This window comes from Dasypus novemcinctus, chromosome 2 (assembly GCF_030445035.2).
Source record: "Dasypus novemcinctus isolate mDasNov1 chromosome 2, mDasNov1.1.hap2, whole genome shotgun sequence".
In the NCBI taxonomy this organism is placed as follows: domain Eukaryota; kingdom Metazoa; phylum Chordata; class Mammalia; order Cingulata; family Dasypodidae; genus Dasypus; species Dasypus novemcinctus.
Genome location: NC_080674.1, coordinates 167210749 through 167226218, shown reverse-complemented (window position 1 = coordinate 167226218; position 15470 = coordinate 167210749). Strand labels below are relative to the sequence as shown.

Below are 15470 nucleotides of genomic sequence, written 5' to 3'. Positions count from 1 at the left end.
TATATGTTTTAGTTTTCTAGCTGTGACGTGGGCTATGGGTTCATATCTTCATAGATAACCTAAGTGGTCTGTGTCCTGACTTGTGGGTGTGGGTCAGTGAGAGGCTGCAGCCCTGCTTTTGGTGACCATGGCAACAACTCCAGTCCTGGGAAACAGTTTAGCAATGCAAACTCTGTAAACTTTAAATATTCAGGGAAAATGCAAATCAAATATGCTAAAAGTTTACCTAGAATGTATGAAGTCCATGCTAAAAGCTTACCTAGGATGTGGAAGATATATGCTAATTCAAGCCTATTGAGCATGAAACGAAGAACCATTTGGCCCTTCCTCTGTGTAAAAGGAACTCAAAAATCTTGTTCGGGGCTCAGATTTTGGAATGAGAAGCTCTGAGCCTGGCCAGTTGTAAATAAATCATTTTTCCTTCCCAAAAATTATTCCTGAGTCCTGCCTTACTACATGCAAATAATTGAACCTCTCAACTTCTACAACATTAATGGGGGCTCTCCCGGGATTACAAGTGATGGCCAGAGATGGTAGCATTTTGCTACCCCTTCCAGATCCTTGAGGAAGCCAGAGGACTCGGGTGAACCCCAATCATATGGGCGCCCCTGGATTAAATTTAATCCAGAAAAGACATGGGCTCCACCAGAATTTTCCCGATGAAAATTGAGGGCAATGGAAGGTCTGTAGAGAAGAAATTCTGGGAATGAAAAGGAACTCTGAACATGGAAGTAAGAGTCCCTGGGGAGCACAGTGAGGAGAACCCTAGCTTTAATTGCTGGGGAGGGAAGCTGATTACCTCCCAAGAGAACCCCAGTACCTCCAGAAATTTGGGGGAAAGTCATTTTCTCTAGGTCTGGAAAAAGGAGGAAAAAAAGGAAAAAGCCTGATATTTTGGGTTTGTCTAACTGCATGTTAGAATCTGATACTGGTATTGTCTCTGCTGAAAGAGAAGAGGCTTGATTATGATGGGAAAGGATGTTTATACTTTTGAGTCCTAACATCCTGGAAATTGGTCTGGATTTTGAAAAACTTGGTTACAGGAAAATGAATCGGCTTTTCTAGTGAAGCTTGGTCTGGGTGTAAAGTTAAATGGTGAAAAAGTTCTAGCTGGAATCTTTTGTTATGGTGCTGAATTGCGAATGAATTCACTTTATACCAGAAGATAATGTTAAGTGTTCTCTCTTTCTAAGGTTTGTAATGGCTGCAGGGGCAGCTGTGCTGAAAAAGATATATATAGAACTTGTGGGTCAGATCAGTGACCTTTGTGCTTCTGTCTGTGTCAGCTCAGTGCTGGTGTTGGAGTTGTGTGGTTATGTAAATGGTAGAATTTGTTTGAGCTGGAACCCTCCCTTGCCATTGGCAAAGGGGTAAATTGATTATAAGGCAAAACTGTAGAGTCTGGATGTTCGCGCATGCCCTGCTGTCTCGTCTCTGGTCTGCCCCTTTGCTGGGGTTTGGGGGCCGTCCGTGTCTGCGCCATGCACCCAGGTTTGTTGGGACTGGCCCCAGTCAGGGTGGCTGGGTTCCTGGGAGGGGTGCTGAATTTGAGTAGGTTCTTTCCGCCCGTTTTGGCGGTAAGCTGGAAAGGGGGGAGTGGCTTGCCCCTTTCCAGTGAGTCCACACCTTCTATTCATAAGCCACATTCCTATTTGATTGCTGTGCACCCACCGGACTGCCTGGAAGGGAGGAGGTGAAGGGGATGCAGAGCAGGATCAAAGTAAATGCAATAAAGTTCCCTCCCTAGGGTGTTAAAGGTCAAAATAAGTTTGCATTCTGCCCAGGTTCTGTGAAACTATGTAAAAATGCTTTGAAATGTTTTAAAGCTGTAAATTTGTCTAAAGGAAGGAGGCTATCCCTTGAAAACAATGGGCCTCTAATCACTTGACAGCCTTTCTAATGGTCTAGCTGGGGACTTCAGGGTTGTGAAACTACAGAGCAAAAAAAAAAAGGGATAAACCTCAACTTTAAAATCTGTGTTTGGCTTTTGTCAGTTGCTGGTGCCTAAGAATTCATGGTAAAAGGTAGTTTAAAAATGAATCTTGAAATGCCAGTACTCTCTTGCTGGGAAGTATATGCATAACTTGTAGATGAGAACTTGTTCCATTACTAGGAAAAGGCAGAACTTCACAGAATTGTTACTAATAAAATTCTTGTAACTTAATTAATAAAGGTATCCAATTCACCTTAAGGTTAAAGCTTAATGAAAACTGTAACTAAGAGTTAAGATCATTTATAGATGCATTTATATTATAAAACAGCAGAAGGATAATAACTGAAATTATAACTGGGTGAATTTAGCCTCAACCAATTATTGTAAGTGTAAATTCTAAACTAACCTTACCTTCGTTTAAAAAAATGGGGTCAGATGACTTGGGAGAGCAGCTAAAAGTAGGTCCGAGGAAATCTTTGGTGCTCTCGGAGGCTCTCCTGAGGAATGTGTTGCGTTTGAAAGGGCTCAGAACCACATCAACCAACAGTAGGTGTTAGAGGTTTGCAACAATTTACAAGCTGCACCTCAGTTCCCCTGATATGCATTGGGAAAAAGGTAAACTCCCTTCCCTGTGTGGTGCTTTTCCACAGGTTAAACAAAGGAACCCCGTAGAGACAGGAGTAAAGGGAGATAGAGATTTTCACCATCTGCATGTCAGAGGGAGAAGGAGATTTTTACTACCTCTACCTACACATCAGAGGGAGACAGAAACAGAAAACTTCACTATTTACAAACCCTTTAAAACCTTACAGATCAAAAGAAACATTTGTTCCTGCAGCATTCCACGAAGCCATAGACTCCCTTAACCCTCTCCCACTACCTCACTTGGACCCTTAACCCCCTCCCACTAACTAGTATTCCCCCGCCTAGGAAAGTTCTATATAAATTCAAATGCCCTCCTTCCAGGAGTGGGCTGAAGTCTCTCTTCAGACCCCCACCATGCTGGTGGGGGGACTGAAGTCTGTTCTTCAGACCCTCTCCACTGGGAGAGTTTCTCAATAAATAAATTCTTTGCTTATGGTCAATCAGTCTCTGTGTCCCAGTAAGAGCTGCATTTTCACCAACATGTGGTGCCAAAACCCAGGACTGGGGTCATGTTGAGACTGATTGACTAGTGAGGAATCTCCCCTCTGCCATGGCTGAAGGCCCATCCAACACCGGACATTGAACCTCGGCGGGTGAGTTAAGGATTTCTCCACTGGAGGATACTGCTGTCTCTCTCTCTCTCCTTTTCCATTGTCCAGGACAACCCACTGGGAAAACCTAGCGCTAGGTCAGGATCCTCACTGTTCCCCAAGGGCCACGGCGGGCGGGAGGCCTGCGTCCTTGTGGGAAGAAACCCCTTGGCTCCAGAAACGTCAGGCTCCAAGAGCGGTTTCTCATTTCCTTGGAAATATTTGACTGATTTGGGGACGCCTGTCTAACTCAGAATCTCCCCCATTCTAAAAGTCCTTAATCTTACCCAAGCCACCTAAAATGGGGAATTTAAGTTTGGTCCTCCAAAAATCCACGCTTTTGGGCTGTCTTCTTCATAACCTTAAAACTCTGTACCTGGAAGAAGACATCAGACCTAAAAAACTCATTTTCTATTCGACCTCTGTGTGGCTGCAAGACCAATTGAACAATGAAAATCAATGCACTTTTAATTCCCAAGTTCTTCAAAACTTAAAAAACTTTATCTAGAGCAGTGGCAGGCATGTGAGATTCCTTACACTCAGGCCTTCTCTCATCTTTGTATCCTGTTATTCTTTTACACCGAAAACCTCTTCCAAGGCTTTCTTCTTCCTCCTTTCTGCTCCCCAAATCCCCCCCAAAACCTCGACTTTGATCCAGCTGATCAGACTCCCCCTGCACTTCCTCCATATATTCCACGGACATCACATCCACGAACTCCCTCTCTTCCCCCTCTGGTCCTCACTACCTTCCACCCCAACTCTCTCCCCTCCTTGTACAGGAACTGGAGCTGGAGCTTGTCTCCTCTCCCCACCCCTCCTTGCCATCTGTACACAGAAAACCCTTCTTCCAACTCAGATCTCTCCCATCACGTCCCTCCTCTATTGCCATATGTCTCATCAGCACCCCCAGCTTACTCCATCCTCCTCCAGTGCCCCCACATCTCCCTGTAGACCTGCTCCCTTCTCCCCACCCACCACCACTCTCAGGCCCAACTCCCCACTCTCCAGGCTCCTTCCCCAGCTCCTGTTCTCCCTCTCCAGGAAGTGGCTGAGGCAGAAAGCACATCCCCTTCTCAATCTCATCTCTCCCAAATCAAACACCTTCTCAGACCCTATTCCTCTGAACCAATACCCAGCTGTTCCTAATAACCTTCCTTAACCGATAATTGCTCACTTCTTACAAGTAAGTTTTGAGCTGACTCCTAAGTCGAAGTATATTCCTAAAAAGCAATAATCTAAAATATATGTGCTAAATATCTGTCTATCTAAACTGTTAAAATTTATCTGCATTTATCGTGCTCAAATATTCCTTACTGTTGCTGATTAGTAGTAAACGTATTTCCAAAAACAAAGTCACATATTACAAACAACACTGATTCCAAAAAATATTAAGGCAGTAAAATAACCATACCAAAGGAGTAAAAATTATTAGTCAAATTAATGAACTTTATGTTTCTGTCTGTGTGCCAAAACTCTTCATGTGTTTTTCTGTTTGTTCACTGCCAATATATATTTTAATACTTCCAGATTGTAATATTAATTTCTACAAGAGCTCTATTCAAATGGCCAAAAATTAAACAAGCGCTTATATTAGTAAGTAGGTATAACTGATAAAATTGCTACAAATCTCTTCCTAAAAAATGGTTCTTGCCTAAATTAAAATAAAGTTTATTTTTCTTCACAGAATGAAATGTAAGGTATTGAAAGAAGTGAAAAGTTTGTAAGAATGTTGACTGAAAGTTGATAAGTTTGCTCAAGACATATGTTTTATCCTAAAATAAGATGACTGGTTTTCACAAAATCAAAATGAAAGTATGTAAAACAAAACTTGAATGCAGATGGCAAATTATAGAAGGTATTGTGGTAGCATTGAGTAAGGGAATGTGTTCTGTGAAGGCGGAGTTTGTCTTAAAATAAAATAACTATACTCTATGCGGTTATAAATGGTTATAAAAAGTTTGTAAAGCGTTGCTTAAACTGAAATATTCAAATAACTAATTACAGAAAGTCATCCTCAAACAGAAACTGTATTGACGATTAAAAGCCACCTCAATCTGCATATTACAATGGTAATAGAGAAAAAATAATTTTAATTCCATTGGAAATCTTAAATTTTCATAAAGTAATAAGAAAAATAGTCTTTTTGCATTGCTAAAATAAAATACCTAATTAATTTAATCATGATAATTGCATGTTATAAAATTTGCTTTCCAAAATCATTTTAATAACTTATGTAAAGCATATACAATGTGTTTTAGTGTTAAGGACAAATAATAATTTTGTTCTAAAGTAAAACAACTGGTTTATCTTAAGAGCCTAAACAATTAGGACAAGCTACAAAGTCCTGACTGTCTATCACATTCTTAAATGGTGTTTAGTTAAATAAAACAAAAACTGTACCCTCTGTTGTAAATATAATGTTTTCTCATATTATTGGGATACTGAAAACCCTTCATCACTCATTTAACTCACATATTAAAAAACCATTATATGTGCTAATCAGAAAAAGTTGTGCATGGAATCGAGAGCTCCCCCCACCCCAGCAGGCTGCTTTTAAAACAATAACACAGGCTCAAGCAGTAAGGGGGTGGATCTTAACTTACCCTGTAAGTTGGATGTAGCCCGTACCAGTATTGGCTTTGGGTGGGGTTTGTGGCAAAGGCAACTTTCTAAACAAATACCACTTAAGTTTTAGTCACAATTGCAAGAAAAACCAAAGTGCAAAACAAAAACAATGAACTGTCTTAAGCTGCCCACTATAAAAAAGAGAAATCTGTGGAAGAACATCTGGAACGCCTGCCAGCAGTGACAGGTAGCTGTCTATCATGTCCCTGCCCCCTCTAACATCTGTCTTGGAACTGTTAAGGCAGATTCTCTCACGAAGATCCAGAGCCATACTATTGAAACCCAAAAAGCAGCAGAGTGGCTGCACCGAAAAGTCAAACATCATGGATACTAGACCTTGTGGTGCCTAGTCCAGCAGTTCCAACTGCCTGTCACTCACAGCAGCTCATGAACATCACCCACGAGTGTCCATCGTGTTCACTCCAATGACTGTGGCAACTACCTCACTGGATGAAACATACTGGCCAAGCACAGGCTCCAGTAGCACGATGGCAAGTGGATTACATCGGTCCCCTCTCTCACTCGGAAGGGGTGAAGTATGTTTTCATTGCTGCAGGCCCTGCAACGGAACTCATGTAACCTTGTAACTGTAAACCTTGTAACCTTGTAAAATAATGGACTAAGTCTAAATTACAAATTAAAGTGCCACCTGCTCCACGCCCAAAAAGGGAAGTAATAATAATTTGCTGTTGCCTATACTTCAAACTATAAACTGGGAAAAATGTGGTCATTTTGATCACCATACTCATCTATGCAGCTCTGCTGGTTGGAAATCTTAAATTCATTAAAAAATCACTCAAAACACTATTATAAAGCCACAGTTAATAATCTACAGTCTCCTATTTCAGCTAAAATTCTATATGTATAAGCCCATCAAATCATGTAATTTCACTGTCAACCGTTAATGCTGTTGTTTAATGCTCAATGTATAATCTTATCATTCCTTCTCCTCAGACTCCTGAAAGTGATAACCTCACAGCCCACCCCAAAATTCCTAATTAATCCCTATCCTTACCACAATTATAACTCTCATTCTCCTCCTATCAGCAGGTCCACACATCTTCATGCAATAACTCAGTTTATTCAGATAGCCGTCCAAGATGTCACTCATGATCATGTACATGATCTTCTCCTGCTGCAAAAATATAGTGCCAGCCGCTGTGCCAGAAGCCAAAACATCTCAGCACCAAAAGAAAAACAGTAACTAAATCCCACAACGCCTTCCTGCTCTCCCTCTCCCCTCCAACCATATCAAAAAGAGTTGGGAATTTCAGGCCTCCCCTGCCCCAATAACAGATAACAAATAATCCCAAACCCCTACCCCGTCCCTAATCCAACATGATGTACTAGGCACCTGTGCAATCATAAATGAAACTTGTTGTTTTTACATTAACAGAACTGGTCAGATCAAAAAACCTTAAAGTCTTAAAAAATATATATAGAAATCATTTGGAATACCCAAAATAATAATTACAGAAATTAGTCATGGCTATCCTCATTCTTTTTTTGTTTTTCTTCACTCATAAAATCAATCCTTTTATGCATTATAATATCATTATTAACAGTATTGCTGCTGCTTCTTTTTGGTCCTTGTCTCTTACAGCTTCTTGCCCAATTCATACACCGAATCATACAGTCAATAATCCAGAAATACGTAAATGTTCTGCTGTGTGAACAATATCAATGCCTGAGGAACCTAAGACCACAGTCCACTGTACAGGATGGAAAAAAATTTCTTTTCTTCGCCCCTTGACAGCAGGAAGTAGTCTGATAGAGCCAACGCCCCAAATCCCCTTACTCTCCCATCCTGCCCAGTACCTTACAACCCAATACCCAGGTCCCCCTATATATATATATATATATATAAATATATATATATATTAAATATATATAAATATAAATACACACACACACATATATATATATAAACAAAGAGTTAGGAATGTTAGAGGTTTGCAATAATTAACAAGCTGTACCTCAGTTCCCCTGATATGCATTGGGAAAAAGGTAAACTCCCTTCCCCGTGTGGCACTTTTCCACAAGTTAAACAAAGGAACCCTGTATAGAAAGGAGTAAAGGGAGATAGAGATTTTCACCATCTGCATGTCAGAGGGAGAAGATCTTTACTACCTCTACCTGCATATCAGAGGGACACAGAAACAGGAAACTTCACTATTTACAAACCTTTAAAACCTTACAGATGAAAAGAAACATTTGTCCTGCAGCATTCCAAGAAGTCATAGAACTCCCTCAACCCTCTCCCACTACCTCTCACTTGGACCCTCAATCCCCCTCCCACTATCATTTCCTGGCTAGGAAAGTTCTGTATAAATTCAAGTCCTCCCCTTCCAGGGGTGGGCTGAAGTCTCTCTTGAGAACCCCACCATGCTGGTGGGGGGATTGAAGTCTGTTCTTCAGACCCCCTCCACTGGGAAAGCTTATCAATAAATAAATTCTTTACTTATGGTCAGTCTCCCTGTCCCAGTAGGAGCTGTATTTTCGCCAACACTAGGAAATTTAACAGGCTGGAGGGTCCGAGTGCTTCTCAAAAGTGTCCCGCACGTGAATTTCAGAAAGACCTTAGCTACCAGCTGCTCTCCTCTCTCCCTGGGTTGTAATGCCCTCTACTGCATCCTGTCTGTCCAGTCCATTCTCGAATCCTTACTGTCTCACCCTAGGTAGTTTTGTCCATTTGGGGACATTTTTAACAACTAGAAAATCCCTTCTTCCTTTGAGCCAAGATCTGTCTTCCCATTACTGTCAGGCAGATTTTTGGGTAAATGAGTTCAAACCATGTGAGCATACACACATGCACAACTGGTTGGTAGCCACTACAATCTAAAATGTATGTATCCCTTGACCCAGCAATCTCCCTCCTAGGAATCTGTCCTGCAGAGATATGAGCACAAATGTGTAAAATTGAAGCATACAAGGCTGAGGAAATATACTGGTGCTTGCCCTGGAACTGGAATTCTTCGAACAAAACTGAGTAACCACTTGACAGGGGTGGTGTAGACAGGATTCCTGCATCAAATGGTAGCTTGGACTTGGTTTCAAAGGTTCATCTAATTATAAGCCCTTGAATTGCTCACCTCCAGGTTGAGAGAGGAGCAGACTGCTCTGGTCTGGAAGGCTGGCAGCCCTGCCCTGAGGGGGTAGCTGTTTGGAGGCTGGGACAAAGGGATATGTGATGGTGACAGGTCACAAAGGATAGTAGGGATAAATGTGGTGGTGTGAGGAGATATAGGCAGAAGCCCTGGAGGCAGATGGGCAGTTGCCTTTGCTCCCTCTCTCGGGGACAGGATTTATGGCTGGCAGAGCTGTCCCGAATGAAGAGACCATGAGCAGTGAATGTATGTTACCTTATTACACGGCCCACGGCTACCGATCAACGGGGGTGTTCAGTACCTCCATGGGGAACCTGCAACAACAACTGTACAAGGGGGGAGAATATGATATATTCAAGTATGCACCAATGTTTGAGAGTGACTTCATCCAGATCAGCAAAAAGGGAGAGGTGACTGATGTGCACAACCGTGTCAGAATGGTGACCGTGGGCATCGCATCCACCAGCCCCATCCTCCCACTACCTGATGTCATGCTGCTGGCCCGACCAGTTAAGGCGTGTGAGGAGCACTCTGTACCTGACCGGATCATCAAGAGAAGGGGCCGCAAGGCCACAAAGAACTTAGAGCTCACCAGGCTGCTTCCTTTGAAGTTCGTCAAGATCTCGGTCCACAATCGAGACAAACAGCAATTGCGCGTGAAGCTTGCCACTGGCCGAACTTTTTATCTGCAGCTGTGTCCCTCTTCAGATGCCCGAGAAGATCTCTTTAGTTATTGGGAGAAACTTATTTACCTTCTGAGACCACCAGTGGAGAGTTACAGCAGTATTCCAACCCTTGACACTGGGGATGCAACCATCACATCGGGGTGTTTGACAGAGGATGATAGAAGCCTACTGGTAAGCAACTGTAGAGACTCAAAACGTGGGGTCAGGTGATTTGGGAGAGCAGCTAAAAGTAGGCCCAAGGAAATCTTTGGTGCTCTCGGAGGCTCTCCTGAGGAATGACTTGCGTTCGAAAGGGCTCAGAACCACATGAACCAACACTAGGGAACTTAACAGGCTGGAGGGTCCGAGTGCTTCTCAAAAGTTCCCCGCACGTGAATTTCAGAAAGACCTTAGTTAGCTACCAGCTGCTCTCCTCTCTCCCTGGGTTGTAATCCCCTCTATAGCATCCTGTTTGTCCAGTCCTTCTCGAATCCTTACTGTCTCACTCTAGGTAGTTTTGTCCATTTGGGAACATTTTTAACAACTAGAAAATCCCTTCTTGCTTTGAGCCAAGATCTGTCTCCCATTACTGTCAGGCACTGATTTTTGGGTAAATGAGTTCAAACCATGAGAGCATACACACATGCACAATTGCATACAAGGCTGAGGAAATTATACTGGTGCTTGCCCTGGTACTGGAATTCTTCAAATAAAACTGAGTAACCACTTGACAGGGGTGGTGTAGACAGGATTCTTGCACCACATAGTAGCTTGGACTTGATTTCAAAGGTTCATCTAATTATAAGTCCTTGAATTACATAGCTCTAGGTTGAGCGAGGAGCAGACTGCTCTGGTCTTTGTCTTATCTCACCTGTTTTTCCTCCTCTTGGCACAGAGTGCAGTGACCCAAGGAGAAGGCAATCAGAATGAGGTCAGGCTTCACAAGCTCCATGAGGTATCTGGAGCCACCTCAGCTGCTTATGCTGGGGGAGAAGGAATCCAACATGCCTTCCACTCTTCAGTCACGAAATCTCCAGGGCCTGCCAGAAAAGGGGCAGCAGCGGGGGCAACAACTGGCCCCGTAGGAGGCACCGTGGTTGCAGGGATGACAACGGGCTCTGCAGCAGGCACCATGATGACAGGGGCAATGGTGGGCTCTGCAGCAGGAGCCGCGATGGCAGGGGCGATGGCGGGCTCCACAGCAGGCACCGCAGCAGCAGGGTCAACAACGAGGGGCTCCGCAGCAGGCGCCACGATGGCAGGGGTGATGGCGGGCTCCGCAGCAGGCACTGCAGCAGCAGGGTCGACAACAACAGGCTCTGCAGCAGGCACCGCAGCAGCAGGGGCAATGGCGGGCTCTGGAGCAGGCCCTGCGATGGCAGGGGCGATGGCGGGCTCCGCAGCAGGCACTGCAGCAGCAGGGTCGACAACAACGGGATCTGCAGCAGGCACCGCAGCAGCAGGGGTAATGGTGGGATCTGGAGCAGACCCTGCGATGGCAGGGGCGATGGTGGGCTCCGCAGCAGGCACTGCAGCAGCAGGGTCGACAACAACAGGCTCCGCAGCAGGCACCGCAGCAGCAGGGGCAATGGCGGGCTCTGGAGCAGGCCCTGTGATGGCAGGGGCGATGGCGGGCTCCGCAGCAGGCACCGTGGCAGCAGGGGCAACTGCAGCAAGAATGGCCTCCACCACAAATGTCGCTGTAGCAGGGACAGCCGCAAGTCCTGCAGTGGGCTCGATGAGCATGGCAGCAACCAAGTCCACAGGACCAAGACAGGCAAATGCGACCCTGGCAGGAGCAGCTGCTAAGGGCCCAAGAGAAAGCGGGTCCAGCAAGGCCATGGCGGCTGGCATGTCCTCAGAGGGTGCCAACGTGGTCTTGGTGAGGGCTGCAAGCACAACTTCAGTGGCTACTTCCAACACGTCAGCAGCGGCTACCACCCAAGGGAGCAGCGTGAGTGTGGTGATGGCAGGGACTACCAGGAAGTCCGCTGTAGGAAGCGTTGAAAGACCCCTCGTCTCAACCTTACAGAGTGAAGGCTATATGAGTGAACGGGATGGAAGCCAGAGAGCCTCCCATCCCAGGGCTGAAACCCAGGAGAAAAAGGAAAGAAGGGAAAAGGACAGACATGTCTCTAAGAACAGTTCCCGACACCACAGGACAGGTGAGAGTCGCCGCAAGACAGGGGGACACAAGTCAAGCCGAAAATCATCCTCCCACCGGTCTGTAGCCAGCCATGAAGCCACAAAAGATGACAAAAAAGAAAAAGGCCATAGCCGCCGAAGGCGCAAAGGACACAGCTCCTCCTCTCACAAAAGTGTCAGCCACAGCCCCTCCAGGAAGGAGTCAAGGACGGCTCCCAAACTGGGGAAGAGCCTGTCGACAATTAGTTCGGCCTCTGTAAGTAAGAAATCTAGTAGGATTAGTACTTTCTTGAGGAGCTTCAAGGTCGGTTCAAAAGCCCAAGATAAAGAGATGGACATTGTGGCCAAGACTGTGGAGAGGTGCAACATAGAGACCACCGTGGAGAAAGCAGAGCAGGGCCAGGAGCTGATCTCTGGAACCCTGACGTCTGAGACCATGGAGACAATCATCTTTGAAGCCAAACCCTTTAAATAGGAGCCAGAGCAGGAAGCTGCAACGGAGACCAGAGCTCAGGGAAGTATCCCTAGAGAGCCAATTCCAGCTCTCTTTGCAGTTTAAATAAATAATAAAGGAAGCCATACAACTCCAAAGAAATGCTCTGTTTGAATTTCTACATCCCCATAGCCTGTTAGTGACGTCACAGGGGGTTCTGTGATGTCAAATGTGAGGCAGCTTGAGACCTCAGCCTTCAGCCAAGCAGAACCCCAGAGCCCACTCGTGCTCCACAGAGCCAGGGTGCGCGCTCTGCTTGGCTGCAACCCCTTTCCTCCTTTGGTTGCCCAAGGCTATGGCTGCAAGTCACAGACTATGTGCCAGCTGGGAGGCACTGCCGCCACCATCTCCCCATCCCCTTCTCCCTGAAGGTCCCTGAACTGGATATTCAGTCTAGTCCGTAGAGGAAACAAAGACAGGGCTCATATCCCCTTGGGATAATCAGGGAAGGAAGGAAGGGCAGCAGCATTCGTAGACCCTCAGGACAGGAAAGGCATCTAGATCAGAAATGGGCAGACCACAGTCTGAGGGCCAAATCTTGCTGGGCTCCCTGTCCAGTGGAACATAACCATGCCCGATTATTCACATAATGTCTCCGGCTGCTTTTCACACTCGAATGGCCCAGTAAGTATAAAACATTTACTGTGGGGCCCTTTACTGAAAGTTTCCCAACCCTTGATCCAATCTTAGCCATTCCACTTCTAGGTATACATGCTGGAGAAACTCCCACACTCTTTCCAGGAGACAACTTGGAGAATGTTTAGAGGAAAACAATGTGTAACAGCATAGCCCTGGCAACAGCCCAAACGTTTATCAATCAAAAGAGCGGAGAGTATATCAGTGTGAACGAATAGCAGCTATACCTGTTAACATGGGTGAATCTCACGTTATTTTGAGTAGTAAAAGCAAGTCAGAAAAATACAGGATACAGGTTCATTTGTAGAACACTTGAAAAACAAGATCAACCAATATGTTTGGAGTACTTATTTGCCAAAAGCATAGCTTAACCAATGATAAAATTCAGGGTAATGACTGTCTGGGGAGTGCAAAGGAGGGATATGTGATCTGGGGCACACATAGGGGCTTCAGCAGAGGGGGAGTTTTTCTATTTCTTAAGCAAAGGAGTGTGTCCAGGGGAATTTATTAGTGCATCTCTTTTATTAACATATTTGAAACCAGGCATTTCAAGTCCCTTCAACCAGGGGGCAGTTGTGATGTTATTGTCACTGCCTTAGAAATACCTTAATTTCAGTAGCGCTTTCCTTTCTATATGTGTACAAGAGTGTTACATGATGAACTAAGTCTGAAAAATCTCAATAAACATGAAAGAAAACCTAAGGGATAGAAAGAATATTCATAATAGAGGAAACATGGAAAATGTTTATATTGTTAGGAGACATTGGAATAATCAAAAAATACTGGGTACAAAATAGCTATGGAATTTTGTATATCTGTGGAAAGTCATTCCAAAAAAAAGTCATTATACCACATTGGAAATGGGATTATTAAAAAAAAATAACCCACATACATTGTAAACAAAAATTACTTTGTTTTTCCAATCAAAATTTTTTTTGTGGAAAGTCATTTAATCCCTAACAACGTATAGTAAAAATTGAATTAGAAAAATGATCCTGAGAACCATGTTTGTTCATAGGAGTCCAGACGGCAACTACCCAGCCTTTTAATTCTTTGCTTATTATCCTCTGGGAACATAGCATCTACCATGACAGAAGCTGGATTTCAAGCAAAACTTGAGAACCTCCTCCATGCAGCAGATACATATGGTGGAGGTGGAGAAGGTGAGAAACAAGGGCCTCTGGGAGGAGTGGTGGCTTGCGAGTGCCAGGGCCAGCGCTTCTCGGGTTGCTCTGGTGGGCAGCTAGAGAATCTCAACTGTGATTTCCATTATTCAAATACCAACAGATGCTGGGGATTATCCTAGTGGCTGATTCTTGAAACAGCAGGAAGGGTAGAGGAACAGGGAAAGGCAACTTCTCACATTTTGGAGCAGTCCCCTGGGAATATGAGGGATTGGAATATGAGGTAGAGGCGAGAGGAAAGGAGAACTCTTTTCAAAGTCTTTGACCTCTTTGAGCCTCCAATTTACAGCTGTGCTTGAGGCTGAATTATCCTAGCTAGAAACAGATTAATTTCATGATTCTGTTGGCCAAGGTCCTATCTTTTTTCCTTCTCCTAGTCTTATAACAGTTCCCGCTTCTAAGAGGGTTTCTTCAACATTTTAGCTTAGGTTACCACCGTGCGGGGTGTTAGCTGAGCAAACTGCAACTCACGAAAATGCCACTGAAGTGAAGTGGAGGTGCGGACTTGCCCACCACACCGTGCTCTGCCATGTACTTTCTCTGCATTTCCTCTTCTATCTTGACAGTTCATCAAGAGACACATGCATAAATACCTACATTTTTTCAAAGCAACAGGCCTCTTCCTCCGGAGGGAGTTATCAATTGGGGCATCAAGGCAATATACTTAATCAGATAAAGACCAATAATTTTGACAGCAATATTCATCACCATGGTAGCAATTCTGCTGCTGTAAGTGCAAGGAGAGTATGGATGGTTGATTACTAACCAGTGTCCCAAGTCTAAACTCTGAGCTCCCTGGCTTATACACATGTACTCAAAGATGGCAAACAGGTCTTTTGGCAACAGCAAAATAAGATTGCTAATGGTGTTGTAGTGATATAATGGCATCTTTCAGACACAGGAAATATGCTTAGGAAGAAGCAACACGCCTCAATATATGGAAGGCAGGCCATTGTAGCTGGCAGAGGAGGGTGGTGGGAGATATGCTGAGATGACAGCAAGGGACAAGCCAGACAGGGCTTTGAAGTCCACGTAAAAGATACTGTCCTCTGTCCTACAGTAATGGGAGGTCACCGAAAGATTTCAGGTAGGGGAATGACTTGTCCATATTTGCACTTTTAATAGGTCACTGTGGTTCCTATGGAGAATTCTTTGGGGATGGGTTGGTAATATTGGACTTTATATCAGTTCCTGTTGATATGAGCTATGGGTGGGAAGCTGTTCTCTTCATAGATAACCTAAGCTATATGTGTCCTGACTTGTGGGTGTGGGACAGTGAGAGGCTGCAGTCCTGCCCTTGGTGACCATGGCAATGCCTCCAGTCCTGGGAGGCAATTTAGGAATGCAAACTCTATATACATACCAGTCAGTCCAGGGAAACTCTGATGGTGGTGATGCCGAAGCTTTAGGGGACATGGACTTGGTCTCGAATGGGAAATATAATATA

General features: G+C 44.6%; 1 protein-coding gene across 1 annotated transcript; it reads left to right on the top strand.

Moving 5' to 3' along the window:
* The first annotated feature begins 9058 nt into the window (after positions 1-9058).
* LOC101440673 (Golgi-associated RAB2 interactor protein 3-like) lies at positions 9059-12287 on the top strand. The gene is made up of 2 exons (XM_058306327.2): positions 9059-9757; positions 10461-12287. Exons 1-2 carry the CDS (start codon positions 9101-9103, stop codon positions 12183-12185), a joined length of 2382 nt encoding a protein of 793 aa, XP_058162310.1. The 5' UTR covers positions 9059-9100; the 3' UTR covers positions 12186-12287.
* The last annotated feature ends 3183 nt before the right edge of the window (positions 12288-15470 follow it).

Coding starts and splice junctions, on each gene's coding strand:
- LOC101440673 (XM_058306327.2), top strand. CDS start 9,101: ATGGCTGGCAGAGCTGTCCCGAATGAAGAGACCATGAGCAGTGAATGT. Junction 9,758..10,460: donor AGGATGATAGAAGCCTACTG/GTAAGCAACTGT, acceptor CTCTTGGCACAG/AGTGCAGTGACCCAAGGAGA.